General features: G+C 46.5%; 1 protein-coding gene across 1 annotated transcript in view; it reads left to right on the top strand.

Moving 5' to 3' along the window:
- Nucleotides 1-24,551, top strand: part of MYO7A (myosin VIIA) — a 106,773-nt gene that overhangs the window by 23,244 nt on the left and 58,978 nt on the right. Inside the window, 9 exon segments of the mRNA XM_067533304.1 lie at nt 4,976-5,118; nt 5,219-5,332; nt 6,399-6,552; nt 8,680-8,756; nt 9,602-9,721; nt 11,200-11,342; nt 11,682-11,892; nt 12,659-12,794; nt 15,214-15,320. Coding sequence (XP_067389405.1) covers nt 4,976-5,118; nt 5,219-5,332; nt 6,399-6,552; nt 8,680-8,756; nt 9,602-9,721; nt 11,200-11,342; nt 11,682-11,892; nt 12,659-12,794; nt 15,214-15,320 — 1,205 coding nt within the window.

Genomic DNA, 24,551 nt, shown 5'->3' with positions numbered 1-24,551 from the left:
TTAAACTGCATTCCCAATAAATGCTTTACAGCAAGAGTCAGAATTGCACACTAAAGTTGGTCAGGAAATCGATTTTCCATCCTGTGAAAAACTTTGAATTTCAACCTTTTTTTTCCCATCCTCAATTGTAACAAAATGCCAAACTGTTGAAATTTTTACTAAATGAAATTCCATGAACATTTCATTTCGGATCAACCCAAAAAAATGTTTTTTGATTAAGTCCTAGTTTTTCATTTCGATTTCAAGCCTTTTCTTTTTTTTAAATTTTTTTAATATATAAAATAAATAAACTTCAAAAGGAAAAGCAGTTTTGAAACAGGAAATCTATTCTAAAAGGTCGAAACAGGATGCTTCAATGTTTCAAAATGGGTTTTTCCAATTTTTTTCTAAATGAAATATAGTCAAAATTGCTACAGTTTCACCCCCCAAAAATTGGTTTAATTGAAGCTGCATTTTCCAACAGAAAACTGTTTCGACAAAAATTTTCCAGCCAGCTCTGCTCAACACCCTGTTTTGAAAATCTGTATATTTATTTTGGTGCCGAAATAGGCCCTGTGCGCCTCTTAAAATCTGCCCCAGGGGCAGCATAATGATGTAGACACTCTACTCAGTTAACAGCTTTGAAGGTTTTGGGTTTTGGTAATGATTCCGTACAGCACCTTCCATTGGTTTCAGTCCCTGGTTAACTTGCGCCTCAGTTTAATTTGATCAAGGCCCCAGAATCAAATGCTTTGTTTTAGAAAAAATAATAACAGTCACCTTTTGCTTTGATCAGTTTTGAACACTTTAGGCTGCTTGTACAATAACACAGCTTTCTGGGTATAGAAAGCTGCTGTGGAATGAATGTGGCAAGCCAGAATTCTGAATAAGGCAGAAGGAAAATTCAAAAGAGTTCAAAGAAGATTCAGCACATAATGAAGGCCAGATTGTCAGCACCATATTTACCTAGGTGAGCAGTTGGTCCCATGAACAGTCCAACTGACTTCAATGGGGAAGTTAGTTAAATAGAAATTAAAAGGTACAGTGCCAAAAGTGAAATCCCTGCAAGCTGCATCGAACCTTCTTAAAGACACCATAATATGGGCTCAATTTAAATGTACACCGCAAATTAAAAACATAGTAAGAGGACCAAAAAAGTGCCACCGTGACTAAACAACAAAGTAAAAGAAGTAGTTAGAGGCAAAAGGCATCCTTTAAAAAGTGCAAGTTAAATCCTATTGAGGAAAATAGAAGGGAGCAAGTGAAATGTAAAAATATAATTAGGAAGGCCAAAAAAGAATTTGAAGAACAGCCAGCCAAAGATTAAAAAAATAACAGCAAAAAATGCTAAGTACATCAGAAACAGGAAGCCTGCTAATCAACCAGTGGGGCTACTTGATGATCAAGATGCTAAAGAAGCACTAAAGTAAGAGAAGACCATTACGGAGAAACTAAATGAATTCTTTGCATTGGTCTTCATGGCTGAGAATATGAGGGAGATTCCCAAACCTGAGTCATTCTTTTTAGGTGACAAATCTGAGGAACTGTCCTAGACTGAGATGTCATTAGAGGAGGTTTAGGAACAAACTGATAAATTAAATAGTAATAAATCACCAGGACCAGATGGTATCCATCCAAGAGTTCTGAAGGAACTCAAATGTGAAATTGCAGAATTACTAACTGTGGTATGCAACCTATCTTTTAAATTAGCTTCTCTACCTGGTGACTAGAGGATAGCTAATGTGATCCCATTTTTTTTAAAGGCTCCAGAGGCGATCCTGGCAATTACAGGCCGGTAAGCCTATCTTCAGTACCTGACAAATTGGTTGAAACTATAGTAAAGAACAGAATTATCAGACACAGATGAACATGATTTGTTGGGAAAGAGTCAAGATGGTTTTTGTAAAGGGAAATCATGCCTCACCAATCTACTAGAATTCTTGGAGGGGTCAACAAGCATGTGGACAAGGGTGATCCAGTGGATGTAGTGTACTTAGATTTTCAGAAAGTCTTTGACAAGATCCCTCACCAAAGGCTCTTAAGCAAAGTAAGCAGTCATGGGATATGAGGGAAGGTCCTCTTCTGGATCCGTTACTGGTTAAAAGATAGGAAACAAAGAGTAGGAATAAATTATCAGTTTTCAGAATGGAGAGCAGTAAATGGTGGTGTCCCCCAAGGGTCTGTACTAGGACCAGTAATGTTCAACATATTGCTAAATGACCTGGAAAAAGGGTTAAACGGTGAGGTGGTAAAATTTGCAGATGATACAAAACTGCTCAAGATAGTTAAGTTCAAAGCAGACTGCAAAAAGTTACAAAAGAATCTCACAAAACTGGGTGACTGGACAACAAAATGGCAGGTGAAATTCAATGTTGATAAATGCAAAGTAATGCATATTAGAAAACATTATCCCAACTATTCAGATAAAACGATAGGGTCTAAATTAGCTGTTACCACTCAAGAAAGAGATCTTGTTTCATTGTGGATAGTTCTCTGAAAACATCCACTCAGTGTGCAGCAGCAGGCAAAAAGGCTAAGAGAATGTTGGGAATCATTAGGAAAGATATAGATAATAAGACAGACAATAACATATTGCCTCTTTATAAATCCATGGTATGCCCACATCTTGAATACTGCATGCAGATGTGGTCGCCCCATCTCAAGAAAGATATATTGGAATTGGAAGAGGTACAGAAAAGGGCAACTAAAATGATTAGGGGTATGAAACTGCTTCCATATCAGGAGAGATTGATAAGACAGGGACTTTTCTGCTTGGAAAAGAGACGATTAAGGCAGGATATGATAGAAAACAGCGATAAAATCATGACTGGTGTGGAGAAAGTAAATAAGGAAGTGTTATTTACTCCTCGTAACTCAAAAACTAGGGGTCACCAAATGAAATTAATAGGCAGCAGGTTTAAAATGAACAAAAGGAAGTATTTCTTCACACAACGCACAGTCAACCCGTAGCACTCTTTGCCAGAGGATGTTGTGAAGGCCAAGACAACAGCAGATTTTAAAAAAGGCCTAAATTAGTTCATGGTGGATAGGTCTATCAGTGGCTGTTAGCCAGGATGGGCAGGGATGCAAAATCATGCTCTGAAGTGTCCCTAGTCTCTGTTTGCCAGAAGGTGGGATTGGGCGACAGGGGATGGAACACTTGATGATTACCTGTTCTATTCATTCCTTCTGAAGCACCTGGCATTGGCCACTGTCGGAAGACAGGATACTGGGCTAGATGAACCATTGGTCTGACCCAGTATGTCCGTTCTTATGTTCAGTGGAACTACTTTTGTAAGTCAACTGCTCACTGTCATGAATATGGACTCACAATCTCACCCCAAAAGATGGATGCAACTTCAATTTGTGGGCCAGATTCTGCCACTCTTACTCAAGTAAATTAATACCTTACTCAGCAACTAATCCCATGGAAATTAGTGGGCGTGCACATCTCATAAATTAACTACTCTACAGGAGTAAGGTTGGCAGGGTCTGGTCCAGCGTTATTGAAAATATTTGGGCAAGATTCCAATGTCCTTATTCAATAGTACTGTATTTCAGTAGGAGTTTGTGTTACTAAACCAGAGCAAGGGTCCCGGAATCTGGTCCAGTGTTACTGATGTTCTAAAGTACTGACATGTGCCATGCCACCTGTGGTAGGCACCTTGGTGGACACGCAGATAACAAGATCAACAGCTTATTTCAGTAGGAACAGACTTGATCGAATGAGATAATAGGACTTTGAGGGGAGTTTTGTCTGTCTTGGGGATTCAGCATTGGGCCTTTAATTTGTGGGCTAAGCCAATTATCTTTCCGATGTTACATTTACAACAGTGGCTTGAAGCTGTTAGAAAAAGATCACTACTGTAACGGTCTACACAGGACTGAATTTGATGGGGCGTCTGTAGAGTTCCTCTTATTAGACTTAGGCTATGGCTACACTGATGGCGGCAAAGTCGCCGCCATCAAATCGATTTCTCTGGATCTACTGAGTGGTCAGTGAAGACCCGCTCAGTCGATCCAGAAATCGACGTACTAAGACCACCTTCACAAGTGGCGTAGTGCTGCGTCGACAGGAACGCGGTTCCCGTCGGCACAGTGCAGTGAAGACGGCGCGCAGAAGAGAAGCAGAGAAGTCGACGGGAGTTACGCAAGTTCTTTGCGTAGTTTGCGTAACTCCCGTCGACTGCCACCGAATCTCAGAGGTAAGTGTAGACAGGGTCTAAGTGGTGGAGCTCTGTGCTAGGCCCCACCCTAACCTCACATATAACAAATAATTTTAATAGCTGCTCTTTGTATCTGTAGCCAGAATTCAGAAAAAGCCTTTGTTTCATGGTTGTAGAAATAAAACACACAGTAAGGTCAGTTTGATTTTTCCATTCAGTTTTCCTTGCATATAGATCTAGCTGGGATCTGGAGAACGCACTTTGTCTGAGGTCTATATTCCTTATATTAATGTATTAATTAATCTCTATAATGTGCTAAATTGTATTGAGTTTGTTGAATATGGGCTCCCTCTGGTGTTTGGTTTCGCATTCGCATATTTCCATGGATGATCCACTATTCGCTTCTGTCCCAAAGGCCAAATCGCACTCTCCTGTTCTTACCGTCTCCCACCTTACCGCCTGCAATCTCCTCCTTTTCAGCCTTTTTGACCTGACACCACTAAGTCTATCCAAAATGTTGCTGCCAAAATCATCTCTCTCATCTGCTCCGATCACCACCTTCTCGCTGAGCTGAGCTTCTTTCCTCCACACTGTCTCCTCTGCCACCCCCTTATGGGAAGAGTTCCCCATAAACATCCCTATTTTCTCTGGTGCCAGGTTGGATTGGGACTTACGACGCACAGGTGAAGGACTGTGTAGCCTGTTACCAATCCCCAGACCCCCTCCTTCCTCCATTCTGTGTCTTGTTTTCATCACCCTAGACTACACAGATTTCTTCCTGGGCCTGGGGAAAGATCTCACCTTTGCCATGTTGTGTCGCTTATCCCCAGCTTTTGGAAATGCGAAGACGATTCGTAATGACAACTCCAGCCGATTTGGTAAATACATCGACATCCATTTCAACAAGAGGGGAGCCATCGAAGGGGCAAAGATTGAGCAGTACCTGCTGGAGAAATCTCGAGTCTGCAGACAGGTGAGGCTGCTGAGAAAAGGCAGGGGTGTGTATTTTCTTTGTTTGGCTATTGGTGAGTTCATCCTCCTAGCAGAACTGACTCCCTCCTCTTCTGCACCAGGCCCAGGATGAGCGGAATTACCATGTGTTTTACTGTATGCTGAAAGGAATGACACCAGAACAGAAAAAGAAGTTGGGTCTTGGGAAAGCCACTGATTATAACTACCTCGCTATGGTAAGAGCGGCAGAGCAAGATTTTGGGAAGAACAGCTGGGACCCTGTGACTTGTCCTGATTGTCTCCGTGTCTCAGGGAGTTAGAACCAGAACTGTAAGAAATGTTTCCTAACCTGAAACAGTGTAGGACCCAAATGGTTGCTTTGAGGTTTGTTACAAATTTGAGACTCAAACTAGAGGTCTACAATAGCTCCTTGTTGCCTTGGGAATCAGCCCCCCGACCTTAAACAAACCCGCGAGGAAGTCTGTCTGCTCCATGTAGGGCCTTCTCTACTTCCATTGTTCCTGCGCAGTAGGGCAGTTGAGATGCTGCTTGTAGGTATACTTGGCGCAGGCCATTTAAAGTTTATTTGGAAATAAGGACCCAGGCCTTAAAGGTGACATGATGTTCTACCAGAAGGCAATGGAAGGAAAGGAGCCCAAGGCTGATGAGTGGGCAGTGCCCGAGGAGTTGTGCTGCTGCAATCTGCACTAGTTGGAGATTTCTCAGGGCTGAAGCTTTCAAGCCCCAGTAAATTTCACTGCCATCACCCAAGTGGGAGGTGGCAAAGGCATGTGTGATCAAGACCAAGTTATCCACGGCATGGGTAGGACAGTTGGAGATGGAAGGTGTTTCTCACAGCCCAGCATCAGTGAGGAGTGCAGAAGGAGGACTCCTGGCATTTTTTCTTCTGTCTCTCTCTTGCTAGGGTGTAACTTCAGCCAGCCCTTCCTCATCCGTATGCTGATCTCAGCCAGCTGGGATAGATGGGAGGCAGTGGTGTCATTGTAGGCTGCACAGGACTGTTTGGATAGTACTCTGTAGAGTACTTACAGTAGGGACAAATCCAGAGGTCCATAGTCAGTTTTCACTCATTCATTGCTTAATGAAACACCCGTGAACTTCACGGAAAACCTGGCGAGTGAGAACTGAGGGTTTATCTCATATGAGATTTTTTTCAGTTGACTTCAGTGGGAAAATGCTAGGGCCCATTGGCTACAATATGGCTAGAGATTTCTGTCCCTATGTTCTTATTGCACATACGCTGCTTCTTGCGAGCACTGGGAGACTGCCCTTCCTTCCCAGGGGAACTGCACTACCTGTGACGGCAGAGACGATAGTAAGGAGTATGCAAACATTCGCTCTGCTATGAAAGTCCTGATGTTCACCGACACTGAGAACTGGGAGATCTCAAAGCTCCTGGCGGCTATATTGCATATGGGGAATCTGCGGTATGAAGGTAAGTGGAGAATAGTTGCATATTTATTTATTTTAAATGCTGAACTAACTCAGATGATGATACACTGTCTGGGGGCCAAAGCCAGTGAGATAATCAAAATACCTAGCTCTTGTCTAGTACTTTTCATCTGTTGCTCTCAAAGTGCTTTACAAAGGAAGTCAGTATCATTATCCCTGTTTTACAGATGGGGAAACTGAGGCACAGGGAGGGGAAGTGACTTGCCCAAGGTCACCCAGCAGGTTAGTGGCAGAGCCAGAAACAGAACCCAGATCTCCTCACTTCCAATCTAGTGCTTTACCCACTTACCCACATTGCCTAAAGACAGAGTCCCTGCCCAACGAGATTACAGCTGGAATTGAATTTGTACCTGGTTCAGACACACTGAGCCCCCAAAATTGTGCAGTGGGAACAGCAAGTGTTCAACGCCTGTGAAAATCAGGCTGTTGCTATGTACCTGAAGCAGAATCTATCTATGTACCCTAGGAACGTCTGTGGTCCCTAATAAAATGGTACCTGACCACCTCACAATCTCTAATCAGGGGTGTCAAACTCATTTCATACGGCTGTCCTAATGCGATACCCGGCCTTTGGAAGAAGTTATTCAGCAGAAGTTATTAAAATAGAAACAGATGACGATAAACCATGTTGGCAATCACTTTAATTGATCGTGTGCCTCTCCAGGGCCTCTGAAACGTGACCAAGTGGTTCCGCAACTGTACATGACGTCCTGCTGCACCCGCGTCTGGACTCTGGGCATGTGATCTGTAGAGTTCACCCATGTGTAGTGCTCTACCTCCCCCACGTGGAGCTGGGGTGCACTATGTTCCTTAGTGCACACTAATGCTGTCCTGTTTGCAGGGGCGTGCACAAGGGGAGGCAAGCCAGGGCAGTAATCGGCAGGGGCACAGAACGCCTCTGGCCCTGGAGCCGCGGGGAGGAGAGCTCGCTCCTCCAGCCCCAGGGCAACGGGGGGAGTGCTGAGGGCGAGCCCCTCCAAAAGCAGAGACGTTTTTATTCCTGTGCACTGCCCTGCCCCTTTGAAACAGGACTACCTCAATACACACTAGCAGGGTCTACACGGGGGAGTTAGAGTGCAGCGCACTGGTGCGCTCTACAGATCACACCTCTTGTGTGGACTCCGGGGTTGCGTAGATCCATGGGAAGTCTGCGGGCCGGATGAAACTGTTCGTCGGGCCGGATCCAGCCCACGGGTCGTACGTTTGTCACCTCGGCCGAGTGTGTTGATCCTCACAACAAACCCACTGTGGGGCAGGGCGGTGCTGGTATCCCATTTGACACCTGGAGAACTGAGACACAGAGAGAGTCTGGGTAAAAGTTCCAAAAGCGCCTTCATCTGATTTTCAGAAGTGGCTTCGGGCCGTAAGAGCCGAAATCCCATTGACAGTCAATGGGCTTTACTCACCTAAGTGCCTAAATCACTTTTGAAATTGAGATGTAGGCTCCAAAATCAACTAGGCGCTATGACTTTGAGCACCGCCACGCTTAAATGCCTTTAAAATCTGGGTGTACGTGACTTGCCCAAGGTCAAATAGGAAGTTTGTGGTAGAGCAAGGATTTTAACTAAGCCCAAGGCTAATGTCTGGACCACTGGGCCGTCCTTCTCCTTTTTGAAGGCCCTGTTGTGCCTGGCCATCATGTGGGTGTGAGGGGTGATACCTTTCCCCTATCCTGTGCCACTTTCTTAAGGGTCAGGCACTTCTGCAGCCCCTCCCCACTCTTCCGAGCAGTGTGGAAGATGCAGGATCGTGACCTCTTCCTCCCTCTGTATGGCTCCGTGGAACGGGACCATTGCAGCTCAGGGCATGAGCCGCACCCAAGGACGGGTGACGGGCTGTAGCCGCAAGGGCCTGCATCGAGGAGCTGGGAGAGGAGTTCTGCCTCCTCACCCCCAGATATGGTGCCGCTCCTCACTGTCCACAGCTAAGCCATAAGTTACAAGCTCCCGCTCGAAACTGTCCTTTGAGACCAACTGGCAGTGTGCGGTGAGTGGCGGCCGGAAAGGGTCAGACACAGCGCCCAGGTGGGGAGCGCGCCATAACCTGGATGAAAAAGGATTGACCACACAGGCAGGTTCTGCACGTCTTCTCTGTGATTTTCCCCATGCAGCACGAATGTATGATAACCTGGACGCCTGTGAGGTTGTTCGCTCTGCATCGTTAATCACCGCGGCTTCGTTACTGGAGGTCAGCTGCTCTTCTGTCTTATTACCTTGTTTGTTTCTTCCTGTGATTGCTTATTCCTGTATTCTGGTAGTGCCCAGAGAGGCCCTGATCTGAATCAGGACCCATTGTGTTAGATTCTGTGTGAACAGAGGTAGAAGCAGTCCATGCTCAGATGATCTACCATGAAGGTCGTAGAGAGCCCAATTGTAATCCAGCTGCTTTCTCTATTCTGGCAGTATAAAGTGGGTGTACACTGACTGGAACCTCTCCTTGGGGAGAAGCCCAGGCATAAGGAGGTTCCCCTGGTGACATATACCTGCTGGAATGGCCCACATCCTCTGTAGCTCCAGAGTGACGCATAGGTTAGGGCAGCCCCGAGGCTGCTCTCATTTACATCCAGGGTTGGGCATGCCCCTGGCAAGATTGAGAGTACGGAGAGGTGCAAACATGGTGTAAAGTTACTCAGGTGTGTGAGTAGTTGCAAGATCAGACCTAGAAACACCAGGAAAAGTGGTTTTGTTGTTCTAAGTGCTCTCCTCATATTCCAGTTACACTTTCCACTAATGTGCAGTGGCACTTCTCATGTTAAAAGGATTTTCAGATGTGAACTAATCCATCTCCAAAAAAAACCTCTGTGGCATAAATGGGTGGATCTAAGCCCCCATCCACGGCTGGGTAAACCAAGGCAGAAGGGTTGTGTGACTCACCCCAGGGAGTGACTGTGGAGGGACTCAGTGTCTGCGCTGAGGATTGGTGCTCAGGAGTTCCTCGCTCTCAGCCCTGCGATCAGGCCAGTGGACCACGTCTTTACACAGAGCCGTTTGTGCTCTGAATCACTCAGCTGTGTCTTGTTGTACCACGGTCAGGTTGACCCTCAGGATGTGATGAACTGCCTTACGAGCCGCACAATAATCACGAGAGGAGAGACGGTCTCCACCCCGCTCAGCATGGAGCAGGCGCTGGATGTGAGGGACGCTTTTGTCAAGGTACCACCCCAGCAAGCGCTTGTTCAGTCATTTTCTTTTTAAAACTTACACCCGCCCGTTTCAGAAATGATTTAGCGTCTCCATCACTTGGAAGTAATTGATCTCACTCAGTGCATCCGTCGCTGGATAGGAAATTCTCTGGCCTGCGTTATACAGGAGGTCAGATTTGATCATCATAATGATCCAATGGTCCCTTCTGGCCTTGAAATCTATGCATCGGTGTTAGTGCTAATTAAGGGGAGCACACAGAGGGATGTGTAGTGAGCTGAGATAGGCGTAAACCAGAACCTGTCTTCATCAGGTTTGAAATCTGGATTTGAGCCCATCTGGATTCAAACAGGATCCAAATTTTGCTGTTGGGGTTTGTCTCTATACTGGGAGGCACCAGCACTGAGGCTGAGCTCTTCTGAACTTCAGAGAAGTTTAATAGACCCAAACCCAAGATCAGATCCTTAGTTGGTATAAAACAGCGTGGCTCCAATGGCATTAGTCATCCCCAGCGCCGAATGTTCTGCTTCAGGCTTTTCTGTAGCAGTAAATTAAAGAAAGAGAGACAGCCTAGAAATGCTATGCTGTGAATAGGTCTGTGTAGGCATTACAGGAGCATCAGAAGGACACAGCACAGGTCGATTCAGGGCACTGAAGGCTTGTGTGATGGTGTGAAGGAGGCGTGCCGTTTGCACTACAGCATCCCAGTGTACGACACTAACAGCAAATCAGTTCCTGGGGCTGTCCAACTGGTATGCAGCAAGGATGCCCCCAACTTGTAAAGTTCAGATCTGTCTGCATGTCCGCACGGGAACTTCCTCCAGATTTGCGGGGATTTGCATCTGAGAGTTAGGATCAGGCACATTTCTGTGTGGTACCGTCTTGGATTATGTGACACCAGGTAATGCCACTTTAATACCTGCAATCCCAGGAACGCTGAGGCAGCACCAGTTAACTCTGACTGGCTAATGCTGCGCCATTTAAGGAACCTGTGGCTTATTGAGGCAGGGCTTCCTTTATTTACACAACAATGGAGCGTATCTCGGCTGATCTGCGTGTGGTGGGTAGTAGTCCGGGAGGACTGGTTAGACGTGGGGGCAGCCTGCGATAGATGGATATTACAAGACTAGATTCAAATAGTAATTGCGCCTTGCAGTGCAGACGAGAGACAGACCTGAGGCACACAGTTTGCACCCAGGGCCAAGCCCACCAACGTGTGGGTGAATTCAGATCTGGGATTGTGCTGTCTTTAATATAAACCTGCAAACTGCATGTTCCTTGGCTGCTAGATGGGTAATTGCTGTTTTCCACCGCCTGTTCTGTGTTAATTACTTCCTCCCTGGAGTAATCACCTTGCTGTGAAATGTGTCCTTTGGGGATCAGTCCAGTCTGTGGGGCTTGTACCAGAGCGGGGATGTCACCACAGGCTGCAGGCCAGCAGGGTGAGCGACTGCCAGGTCTCACCCAGTTTCATCTCTTTGATGATTCAGGGAATCTATGGGCGGCTTTTCGTGTGGATTGTGGAGAAGATCAACGCTGCCATTTACAGACCTCCCTCCCACGAACTCCAGAGCGTCAGGCGGTCCATTGGTCTTCTCGATATCTTTGGCTTTGAGAACTTCACCGTGAACAGGTAGAGATCCGGAGACAGCGTTGCAGGGCCCTGTCTCCAACCGCATGCACCTAGGGCCTGCGGTTAAATCACCTTAGTATGTACTCTCGCCAGATCTCACATGCTAAGCAGGGGTGGGCTGGATGGGAGACCCCCAAAGGTAACACATATGTTGCTAGGTTTCAGCAGCTTGTGCTCTTCCTTTTAAGTTAATACTCAGCCAATGTCGACCTCCCTGAATGGCCTAAAGTGCTTGCGAGTATCCCCTGGAGGATAGGAAGCGAAGGGATGACCAGCCAGGTGGAAATCAGGGATGTACAGTGAATCTAAACTCTTCTTGTCCACCTCATCCCCTCCCAGTTTTGAACAGCTCTGCATCAACTTTGCCAATGAGAACCTGCAGCAGTTCTTCGTGCGCCACGTCTTCAAGCTGGAGCAGGAGGAGTACAACCTGGAGAACATTAACTGGCAACACATAGAATTCACCGACAACCAGGATGCCTTGGACATGATCGCCATCAAGCCCATGAACATCATCTCGCTCATTGATGAGGAGAGCAAGTTCCCCAAGGTAGGTTTGGGGCCCACCGTTCCTCCTAGCAACCCCACCAGTGTCACCTCTCTGTGTGTTGGCAAACGGACTTTGAGTTTTACTACTGCTAAATTATGACCCAAGTTTCATGTGAACCACTTTCAGCCAATGGGCTGACACGGTGTCATCTCTGTGTTCAGTACTACCATTGCGCGATTGGTCACTTTAGTCATATGGTATTGTTTCTTTTCCCTGATTGGATGAGTGCAACGTTAATAAAAAGCAGGGAAGCCATCCTATGTATAGCACTATATCACATATCTACCAAGCGCATTTGTGACAACTGCCTTCTGGGTTAACATGCTAGAGACTGAACCAAAGCTAAAAACACAAGTCTTGGCAGCTAGAGGCAAAGAGCCAACCCTATGCAGCTGGGGCCGTAACACACTCTTATCATTTGCGGATCAGGCACAGAGGGAGGCCCAACGCACACGGATCGGTAGCTTCTGTATTTATTCCATTTGCTGGTCTCTCAAGTTTTCTCTCACCATTCTCACTGTCACTGTTGCAAACAAACTCGTCTTTATGGTGGCAAGGGTGTACGTGCAACAGCCTTGGTAGGGAAGGGTCCGGTCAGATCTTTTTTATTTTAAATTCCTGGTCTCCGGTTTTCTCCTAGTGCATCTCTCACTGAAACAAACCCTGACCCCACCACTCTCGTGAAAAAGGAACACAGCGATTATTTGAAAACTATTTTAATGGCACAAACGGTGGTTAAATGTTGGACTTTTCCTTGTTTACGCAGGGCACAGATACCACAATGCTGCACAAGCTGAATTCCCAGCACAAGCTAAACACAAACTATATCCCGCCGAAGAATAACCACGAAACCCAGTTTGGCATTAACCACTTTGCTGGAGTTGTCTACTATGAAACCAAAGGTATCTGTTATTGCGGGCTTGCTTTAGGGAGCCGCTTTGATAGGGTGGGGGTATTTTTTCTGGCTGAAGGGTGAGGGACAGGACAGGTTTCCATTGTAGAACCCTCTGGTCTGTAGATAACAGGGAGTAGCCTGGAAAGATTAAGGATTGGCACTGTCATTCCAGCCAAGTTTGTTTCCTCTCGTTGTGTGTGGGTCTGTGTTTAAAATACCAAGCAAAGCCAGATTTCGGCCACCTTCCAGGATTAGGAGAAAAGAATTCTGGTCAACGTCTTCACACCAGCATGCCGCAATTGAAGCTCCTAAAGCCGTGCTGCAGAATCTAAATAAAGAGTGTTGTTTTCAGAGGGGCTAAGCCCTGGCATTTCCCAGGCAGTCCCATGGGAGCCGGGTGTACCCAGCACCTCGGAAACGCAGGCCACTTTTATTTACGGGAGGCGCCAAATTGTAGAGTTGCCGTTGGTGGCCGGCGGCCGCAGCAGGGCTCAGCAAACCCGGGTCACGTCGAAGAGGCACAGGTGGGCTCGTAAAGTTCTGCATTATGGAGCGAAGCCCCGTCCTGGGGATCGCTCTTGCCCGAAACGCTGCTGTGAGAAGGAGCATTTCTCTTTCCTCCTCTCCTTCCAGGCTTTTTTGCAAGGCGGGTGCTGCATTACTCACTCGGCGTCTGGCCAGCGCCTGGCGCAACGATGACCAGATCCCACTTGGGGCCGGCAAGCCCTACTGCAATACAGATAAACCAACGGGGGTGTAATTAGTGTGGCTACCCATTACACCAAGCCCTCGGGGTGTCAGCAGCATGTCAGGGGTACCACCAGCATTGGAGGGGCAACAGCAGCTATGGCCGTCTTGGTGCTCACCCTGGTGGGTCGCAATAACCACTCAGGCATGGCGAAGGGAAAGGGTCTATTGCTAGGACTGGCAGGAAAGGGGAAGGTGGCAGATCCCCTAGTATAGAGGCTGAAACAATCACAGTCCAAGGTGAGCAACCGCAGTAAATGTTTGGGTCCTTGGGGCAGTCCAGTCAGGTCAGGACTCTTCAGGCTTCGTGCCTGGGGTGCCCTCCCCAGTCCAGTCTCTGCAAATAGGAGCTTGCAGGTTTCCGGCCAGGCTCAGTTACTGTCTTGCACTGGCTCCCTGCCCAGGTGTTGCTGCTTCCCCATAAGTCCCACTCAGCCCTGTACCCAGTATGATGTCCGGCCCCCACAGCCTGCTCCACACAGGAGTTCTGACGGTTTTGCTGAAGGTTGCAGAGGAAGCTGCCTATCTCCATTTGTACAGCGGGCGTGCAGGCTGAGTAGCACTGTCGTGTTTGACTTTCGGTCTGATTCTTCACTGAATGCTTTGGGCTGGATTTTCAAAGTGCGCTTTGTGGTGCAGAGCTTTTGTGCTCTGTCATTTGTCCATGCGAGTGACACGGTTACATGCGCGAGCCCCATTTGCACATTAATGAAAACACAAGTGGCTGGTGGGTATGGAAATTCAGTCGTTGGCGGGTGGAGATAAATGTGCTATGCATACAAAGTGTTTGTCTACACTGCGGGGGGGCTGGGGGAGATGTGTTCTGAACTCAGGTTAGTTAACCCACATTAGCTAACATGGGTTAAAATAGCAGTGAAGACACAGCAATTCTGCTCTAAACTCAGGTTAGCAGATTGTGTTAAAGCCTATCGACGAGCTTGGGGTTGAATTTGAGCTGCTAACCTGAATTAAAAGCCAAGCTGCCGTGTCTTTGCTGCTATTTTAATCTTGAGTGAAGAACACACCTTTCTTTGCAGTGTAGACCATGCCCAAAGAGTCTCAGTGTCTCTGCACCTCAGCCTTACACCACGTCTGCCCTTCCTCCTCCCCCTCTTCTCCCCTGCTCTGTCTCCGTCACCCCTTTCCCTTCCAGTGTCTTTCCATTTAGCTGATCCCCTCGTAACTAAACCCACCTGAAAACTCAATCATGGCCTGGCTGTTGGTATTGGCCCTGCTGTGAGCAGGGGGTGGAACTAGATGACTTCCTGAGGTCCCTTCCAATCCTCATCTTCTAAGATTCTATGATTCTATGGCACTAACATGATGTTTAGCACCATCACATCATTCACTATCTGCTACCCCATGTGTACCTCACACAATGGGAGCCCATCCTCGGCTGGTCCCTAGCCACTACCGTAATCTGATTATTATTAATAATAATAACAAAGGGAAGCTGAGGACCAAATTTTCAATGGCGCTTCATGAACGTTAAGGGCCTGATCCAAAGTTTGTTGAAGCCAATAGAAAGATTCTCATTGACTTCAACAGGCTTTGGATCAAGCCTGAAGTGTCTGTAATAAGATCAGGCTATAGAGTGACTGAACAGCTGGCTGCAGTACATATTTTAGCTGTTTTTCACTCTGACGCCTAACTTCCATGTTGTTCCATTTTACCTGCAGGGTTTTTGGAGAAAAACAGGGACACGCTTCATGGAGACATCATTCAGCTGGTTCATTCTTCAAAAAACAAGTTCATCAAGCAAATCTTCCAAGCGGATGTGGCTATGGTAATACATGCCTAGGAAGATACTTAATTATCCGGTCTCAGATGGTTGGGATTCCTGGGTGGAGAGGGAGAATTTGCAAGGAAACTTATAGAGGTGACACTGTGTGTTGCATATTCCAAACCCTTTTTTTGTAATGAATTAATGCACTATTACTATGGTGTCCTAGATACATTCACTTCAGTAGTCCCAGGTCAGTAGATCCAGTCATAAAATATTGTATCTAGCTCATCACCTAGATGATGCAGTGATTGGCACTATAGGTATCGATTATTATTATTATTCTGTAAATGAGAAAACTATATAGCTAGCTAATGCTGTATAGCAGACCAGTTATTAAACAAAACAAAACAAATCTCCGCTCTGAAAAGCGTAAACTCTTAGGTCACAGACAGGAACATAACAGTTACCCACCAGAGCAGCAATGAAATGGCACCATAGCTAGATATTGAGCCAAGTGAGCTCTGAGAGCAGGACTGGGGGTTGGCAAGACGTGAGGGTCTCCAAACAATGTAAGCAGAGAGACAAGTCACCGTATCTGCTTTTCTTAAAGGAGAACTCAAAAGCCCCAGAACATGAGCCACTGAGCGAATATATATTCACTCCATACATGACGCAGTGCTAACCAGTTGGTTGTTAAGGCTGTGAGGGGAAGCACTGAAGAATTGGAAGCTCCTAATGTTGAGGTTGCGGACCCACCCTTATCTCTTGCCAGTATGCATCACTATGACACAGGCTTCAATGTCGGGATCATAGACTCTTTCTCAAATAATGCTACATTAAATACATTTTTCTCTTGAGCAAGTTCAGCATTTACAACCCCCACAGACTGTACTGGGAGCTCAATAACCCGCGTCCCAAAGTAAAGGAAAAATTGCTTCCCATGAATATTTCGCTTTTGAAATGTAAAACTTACAGCCCTCGTCATTGGAAGTCTACACCTGTATTCCCTGTGGGCAAATCCTGCAATCCAAAACCACAGGACAGCGGAAGACTTCGGGTAACATTTTCAAGAGTGACTAAGGGCCAGATTTTTAAAGGACCAGATTTAGGTGCCAAACAATGCAGATAGGCGCCTAGTGAGATTTTCAACAGTGCCTAAGTGCCTAACTCCCATAAGTTTCAATGGGGTTTAGGTGCCTAGGCCCTTCTGAAAATCTAGCTGCACGTTTAGGCACCTAAATCCCATTTTCAAAGTGACCCAGGCACTTATACGCTGCAGTGTCTTTGAGGATCTGGGTCGTAGGATCCTAAATCCCACCGAAAGTCAATGGGACTTGGGATCCTAATACTGGCATTTTCAAAAGAGCTTAAACAGATTAGATGGCTGACTCCAGTTGATCTCTATGGAAATTAGGCACCTCAGAAGGTCAGGCACTTCTGCAAATCTCACAGTAAGTGCCTCGGTCACTTTTGAGAATGGGACTTAGGCTCCTAAGTCATCAAGGCAGTTTTGAAAGATTTGCCCTGAGCCCTTCAACTCAGTTCTGCTCCCGCGGAAATCGACAGCAAAGCTCCCATTGGCCTCAGGGAAGCAACATCGAGAAGATGGGCCCCGATTCAGTTAGGTGCTTAAGTAAATGTCCCGCTTTCGTCACGTGAGTAGCCCTATTGACCTCAAGGAGACGCCTCGTGTATTGAAAGCAAGACACATGCTTAAACAAAGAGAATCCTGTAGCACTTTAAAGACTAACTAATTTAATTTCTGCAGGCATAAGCTTTTGTGGGCTGCAACCCACTTCGTCAGATGCAAGAAATAGAAATCAGATAGGGGGTATATATATACATCCAAGGGTAAGGAAGAACAATGGGGAGGGTAGGTGTTAGCAAAGTTCATTCAGTGAGAGTAGATGAGGCCTATTCACAACCATTGATTAGAAGATGAGAATGTGTGAACAGTGACAATTACTTCTTGTAATGAGAGAACCACATGCTTAAGTACCCTGCTGGGTTTTCTTCTCTTATTTTTGTTCTTTCTTTTTTTATTATAATGAAAAGCTTTGCGGTTCGCCTTTGAAATTATTCCTTGCTTGTTTGAGGCGTGGGGAGGCAGCATGAATTTAAACGTTCATAATCCATAGGGTCAATAAAACAGGTCCTTTAGTGTTTACACAGCTGTCCAGACTTCTTCAGTGACGCACTTAGCAGCCCACTGCCCCCTAAATTCCAGCCCGCATTCTTCAGCAAATTCTAAACAACGCTGGCAATCCCTTTCAGCACACACAAGCGTGGCGGTGTCCCAAAAGTCAGAACAGAGAACTGTTAAAGCATTGAGTGACTTCCTGAAAATAACCCCTTCTGTGGTGGTGTTAACCCTCCTCTGAATCTGTCCCTGGTATCGGTCTCTGCTCGCTATTTCAGTGATCACTGCTCTGGTTTTTATTGAGTAAGGGCACGTCTGCACTGCAAATCAAGCACAGGCTGGCATACCTGCCCTCGCTTTAATATGGCTAGTGGGAGCAATAATAATGCTGGCACGGACCTGGTACGGGCTTCAGTGCAGGCTAGCTGTCTGAACAGAAGCCTGCCAGATACTCTGAGTCCGTATTTAGGATGCTAATCTGGGCCAGGTTTCTCAGCGACTGGTACCCAGGCTGTTGAGATTAAAGCTAGCACAGGTATGCCCAGCTGAGCTACAGCAGCATCTTCATTTGTGATGCAGGCATACTCCGAGAGATTTGAAAGCACCTGTCTGACATGGGACTGGAGGAGGAAAAATGGTTGCATTACAGCCAGAGACAACCACTGCCTGCTGATGGAGGGCGGGCGGGAAGAATTGTGAGGGCAGCTGGCTTCAGCTGTGTTACTGAGCATCCTCAGTCCTTGTGAGCATGCTCAGTACAAGCCAAGCAGCAAATGTGGGGGGCTATATGACCCTGCATGCTCCCCCCCCGCCCGGCATTACCTCTGATTACAGCCCACCTAAAGTGGCCCTACTGACCATAATTTGGGAAGAAGCCTGCAATACTCAGTCCTAGCTATCGACCTTAAAAATTTCATGCAACAAAACTGCAAAGAGAGTGATTTTTTGTAATGGTTTGAACTGTTTTTGGTATTTTCTTTCACGCACAAATAATAAACCAGTAATAAACAGTAATAAATAATAATGTGTTGCATGCACCCCTGGTGCTCAGCGTTGATGAGACAATCTGTAGATGTACCTACGGGAAGAGATTCGTATAGGAGTTGCCATAACAGATCAAGCACTGGTCAATCAAATCTAGCATCCTGTATCCAGCAGTGACCAATTTTTGATGATTTAGAGGGAGGTAGATAACTTATGGACCTAGCCCCATGTATGTAGCCAGTAGTGCAAGGCAGCTCAGAGATGGATACCAGGATGCTGCCTAGAGGCGTGACATTTGATCAGCCTAATCCTAGGGCCCAGGGAGATTTGGATGCTGCAAACTGAGTGTTGCTATAACACAGTGCAACTTTAGGCCCTAATCCATGAAGTGTTCATGAATGCGAGTAGCGTTATGTCCAGCAGTAGTCCCATTGTGTGAAGTTATTCATGTTGTGTGTTTGCAGAATTGGGGCCTTTCTTTGAGGTTTCTTTCATAGAGCTCAGTCCTGCCAGGCATTAGATGCAGTGGGAGTTGAGGATGTGGAGCAGCTCCCAGGACTGGGATCTGTACACCAAAGCACTTAGACTCATAGACTTTAAGGCTAGAAGGCAGATTGCAGGCCACAGACCCTCACCCGCCCACTCCTGTAACAGACCCCCTAACCTCTGGCTGAGTTAGTGAAGTTCTCAAATCATGGTTTAAAGACTTCAAGGTACAGAGAATCCACCATTTACACTAGTTTAAACCTGCAAGGGACTCGTGCCCCATGCTGCAGAAGAAGGCAAAAAATCGCTAGGATCTCTGCCAATCTGACCCGGGGGAAAATTCCTTCCCTACCCCAAATATGGCAATCAGTTAGACCCCGAGCATATGGGCAAGACCCACCAGCCAAACACCTGGGAAAGAATTCTCTGTCGTAACTCAGAGCCTCCCCATCTAGTGCCTCATCTCCGGCCATTGGAGATATTTGCTGCTATATTTGCAGGTCAGCTACATGCCATTGTAGGCAGTCTCACCATACCTTCCCTTCCATACACTTATCAAGCTCAGTCTTCAAGCCAGTTAGGTTTTACTTGACAGAGTTAGGCAGCACAGTTGCCGGGAGAATGCTGATAGCGAAGGGGAATCGAAGTTAAAAGATAGAGCAGGCTGGGGGGGAAAATCATCTACATTTTCGAAACATTTTGTTTCTGATTTTTTGGGGAGGCGGGAGGGTCAAACTTTAATTTACATGGAAATTTTCTGACCAACTGGGGCTAAAAGTTGGGGGGGAAGAAGGGAGAGAGGTAGGGAATCTTCATTGGGACTTTTGTCAGCATTTTGTTTTTGTGGACGTTTTCCAGCCAGCTCTGTATTAAACATTCGGGCTGAAGGAAAGCAGATGTGTTTCTTAGCGGGGTTTGAAAAGGGATGGAGAAGAAATGATGTGGAGAGCGGCAGGCATGCGGTGCCAAACGGCAGGAGCTGCGGGAAAGATGCTCTTTCACCCACAGTAGTGAGAAAAGCATTCAGGAGGCCAGCGCTTAGCTAAGTGGAAGGAGAGAGGATGGAAAGAGACAAGGTCCCAAGAATTATTGCATTGTTGCGTGGCGCCGAATCACAAGGACTAACAGAAAGCTCAGAACTCCCATCTTCGTTATTCCTTCTTTTCACTTTTTTCTGTTCTCTGTCCCTCTTTTTTGCCTTTGCTTCTTGTAGTTTCTCTGTGGCTATGCATCCAGTGCTTTTGGCCAGTCACCAGCACCCACTCCAAAGGTAAAATAAATAAACGAGTTCCTCTGTTGAATGTTCACATCTCTTTGATAAATACTGTGCTCTTGCTGGTTCGCGCCTATCCCTGTGTTGTTTGTGATGCACCTGCAGCAGCTGTCCAACCTGTTCATAGATATGCTTCGGGTTTGTTCAGTAGATGCAGGAATATGAGCCCTTTTGTGTATTTGCTGGATTCAACCCAGGAAAGCTGAGGTTCTGCTGAGGACCCAGGGATGATGGGAAGCCAGTTTGGATAAAATACAACCAGTCTGAGCTTTTGGTCTTTGAACCTTTTTTGTGGTTTGAATAATTTTGATTAACTTGAATTTGAGCTTGATCGGCTGGATCTTTGGCTGGTGTAAATCAGTGTAACTTCATCATCAACCACAGTGGAACCACACTGATTTACACCAATTGAGGAACTGGGCCAATTTCATTTGCACACAGCTCAGCCCTTCTGAGTTCCATCTGGGACAAGAAGCGGCAGAGCTGACAGACAAAGAGGGGGGTTGCTTGATTGTATTTGCAGCTCAGTTGGAAGTACCGCTATTCTCACAAGCGGGCTTGTTCTAGGCAGAGCTCAAACTTTATCTAGCAAACCCCAGAGGATCAGATATATAATGTATCAAACTTTGGGGGACTTATCCAAACTGGATCTCTAAACTTTTCAGAGGTCCTTCCAGATGAACCTTTAGTCTTTGCTTTGGTTCTGATTGCCTTCCAAACCTTCCCTGCTTCTTATCTGGCTGTCATGTAGCATATAGTATAATAGACAGTAATAATTGTCGTACTAGATTTGTGGTTGTGTCAGCATTTCCATTACAATCCTCTGATATCAGGGGGGTTGTATTAGAGATGGGCCTGCTCTGCAAAATTCAGATCCAGATATGGGTCTGAATTTTCACCTCTCCCAACTCTGCAACATTCCAGGGTGATTGAACTTGGAATTCAAGCATGGGTGCTTATGAACAGAGGTACTGATTTTTTTTAAAAAAAAATTCAGACCCATATTTTGAAACCAAATCTCCTTCCTCTCTCCTCTCCAAGTTCCAGGGCAGTTGGGTTATAGCGTCTCCTTGGGCCCATCTCTAGTTTTAGAACTTTGCTACACACCAGACAATCCCTTCCGGTCTGAAACATGACGGGTTCTAAACACAGGAGAGGAATTAATGTGGAAAATCTTTTGGAAAGGCAGCCACCCAGTGTTAGTTTGAAGAAAACAACAGCACAAATCGGTCTTGCCAACTTCCTCAGCTTTTCTTCTCTCTTCTGGCTCAAAATAACTTGACTTTAAAAAAAAAAAGAATTAAAGTAATAATTGTTAAACATTGAGTCAAAATCATGTTGGAGCATATTTTCAGTGTATGCTGATATTGATGATCTATATAAAAGAGAGTCTAGGGGGACAGTAATACTTAGCACTTTTATATAGCATTTGTCATCCTTAGATCTCAAAGCACGTTCAAAGATTGTAAGCTGTTTGGGGCAGTGATATGTCTGTACAGTGCCTAGCATAGTGGGCCCCTGATCCTTGATTGGAACCCTGAAGGTCTTACCACAATAATTTTTTTTAATAATTCAGAAGGGTAAGTACCACTGACTCCAAATTTCAAATGGGGAAACTGAGGTACCAAGAAGCAATATGGTCTAGTGAATATACAGCACTGGATTGTTACATGCGCGACCTGAGTTCTGTTGTGAACTCTAGCGCTGATCTGTGTGTAACCTTGAACAAATCACATCACATATCTGTGCCTTGGTTTCCCCTTCCCCTTTTCTCAATTTGACCATTGGGGTTGTGAACTCTTCAGGGCAGGGACTCTCTCTTACACCGCCTAGCACAACGGAGCCCTGATCTCAGTTGGTGTCTCTGGGCGCTACGTTTGTACTAATAATAATAGCGAGCAGTGAAATGACTGGCCCAGCCCACACCAGTGCATTGGCTGAGCTGGGAACAGAACTCACTACTCTGTCTTGAGGGCCTCAGAGGTTCCCACACTCCCTACCTCAGAGAGACATATGTAAGTAGCAAAATACCCTGTAAGATCACTATCATCCCTCAGTGCACATGCCTGTTTTCTTGTAGGAGGCTCCCTATTCAGAAAACTCCTTTCATTCCTGAGATAGAACATCCTTTCTTAGGAGGGAAGATTGCTAGTCTGGAGCCTCGACCTGCCACGTGTCTTGTGTTACTGATGGCATGGGCCTCTCTGGCGTCACTTTAATTAACTCCAGTTTTCTGCGAGTGCAGATCCTCGTCCTCTTTGGAGAATGTCTCTATTGCCGTGAGCCAGGCAGTGCCAGCCACTGCATGCCTTGCACCCAGAACTCTCAGGGAAGTCAGTGGGAGTTAAGGCTACTGAAGAACTGTAGGGTCACCCCCCCACCATACAGCTTGGGAATGTCTCTCCTTGCACTTGGAGCCTTGGTGACATGGGCCTGGTGTCAGCACGGGGCTGGTGCGTGGCTTGAACGCTGCAAAGGAAAAAAGCACAAACGGTGTCTGCCAGCGCAAATAACCATTCGCACTCCTCACTGATGCGAAGGAATGATGCCCAGCTGCTCGGATGCCCAGCCTTTACCGTTCAGAGACCCAGGCAGCCAATGCTTGGCAAAAGCCTCTGCTGTGTCTCGCGAGTGGGGCCAATGTTGATGTGTATCTCACGCTGTATTGCTGCGTACGGCAGCAGGCAGGGGCTGTAGAGCCCATGCTGATCTGAGGTGACGGAAGGAAATGCATCTGAAGCACGTCTGAGTGTTGTGCTGAATGCACGCCTCCCTGCGTCTCTCTTCTGTATCTGTATCTTCCACATGTGTCATCAGAGTCCCCCCCTCTTTTTTTTTTTTTTAAGTGGACAAATAATTCACTTAGGCCAGCCTAGTTTGAGAGCAAAATCAAAATCCTGGCTTGGCTGGCCAGCGGTGAGGCCTGCTAGCCTTCTGCTGAGATATGATATTTCCCTGCATCGTCCAGTTCCGACTGGGGCCCCTGTGGTGCTAGGTGCTGTACAAACACAAGTGAAAAGAGAATCCCTGCCCCAGAGACTTTACAGGCTGAAGTGCTGAAGCTAGGAAGAATATTACTATGAGAGAAGCTATGTGGATGCTGGTCTTTCTCAAAGGGATGCCCTTTGACCCATAGAATTTTACAGCTGTTGGAGCAAAGGAATTTCTTTCTCCTGGATGAAACGGCCACTGTATCTCTGCCTTAACTAGTCTTTCATGAAGGCTCTTTTACTCCTCTTTTTGACCACTTAGCTGGAATAAAAGAAAAGGGCTAGATTCTCCTCTCACTGACACTGGTGTAAACCAGGAACCAGACTCTGCTAACAGGGCATTTTTCACCAACTCCCCAATGCACACCGGGGGCCGGGCCGGGCCAGCATCTGACATAAATGAAACATGTCAACGATGTGTCCCTGCATGAAGGTTTGCTGGGAAAACTAATGGCCGCCACAATAAACTCTCCTGTTCTGGTGGTGGTGGGTTTTTCTGGTGTGTGCATGAACTGTTCGCTTTCCCTTTTGGAATTCCATGATGACTTTGTGCTTCGTTGATTGGGCTTCATTGTACAATAATCTATGACCAGCGCTATGCAAAATTCCTGAGAGTTTTGCTGAGAGGTGAGAGCCTTCATTGTTGATGTCATCCAGCAAGGTGCTGCTTGTATATTCAGTATAGCGCCCAGAGACTTTGGTGATGGGCGCTTTTAGCAACTGGGAAAATACATAACATTTGGCAAATATTGACCCCCAATGACACTGGGGCAACTTTGTGTCTGCAACCCCTGCTCATCAGCCGGTAAAGAACACAAGGCCTTTGGAAAAGTCCTTTCTCTGTGGGCCTCCAGCCTACTCTTCTGGAATCCTCCCTTTGGGAAATCCCTAGGACTCTGGTTGTGTAGTGGGATATCCATGTCCCATGGAGGTACAGTCTGATGCCCAACTCATCCAAACTCACTGGTGCTACCTACATTCTCCCTAAACTTTCTTTAAACGTCTAGATAGCTTTTGATGTACAATTGAACCCACGTATCTGAATAGGACAAAGCACACGCAATTTATTGGGCTAAGCCAGTGGTTCTTAACCTTTCCAAACTACTGTACCCCTGAAGCCTGAGTCCCACCCCCACGGGGCTGAGGCATGTAACTTAGTTTCATGGCGCCCCTGTGGCTCCAGGCAATTGCCTTTCTTGCCACCCCCAATACCAGCTCTGCACTTGCGACCCCTCTAAACCCCCAGGTTAAGAAACACTGGGCTAAGCAATGCTGTGATTTACCGGTGTAACTGATGCACATTGTGGGACATAACCCAAGCCTGGGTGATAGAGATTTCTTGATAAAAAGGGCTCAGATAAACTAAAGTCTGCTGCACTTTTGTTGGGCTTAAGTTTACAAGGCTTTCAAGACCTTCA

Source organism: Emydura macquarii, unplaced genomic scaffold (assembly GCF_026122565.2).
Source record: "Emydura macquarii macquarii isolate MOO-44397 ecotype Brisbane River unplaced genomic scaffold, CSIRO-AGI_Emac_v2 contig_3328, whole genome shotgun sequence".
NCBI lineage: Eukaryota > Metazoa > Chordata > Testudines > Chelidae > Emydura > Emydura macquarii.
Note: the sequence above shows the minus strand (reverse complement) of the source record. Positions and strands in the feature narration are given on the sequence as shown.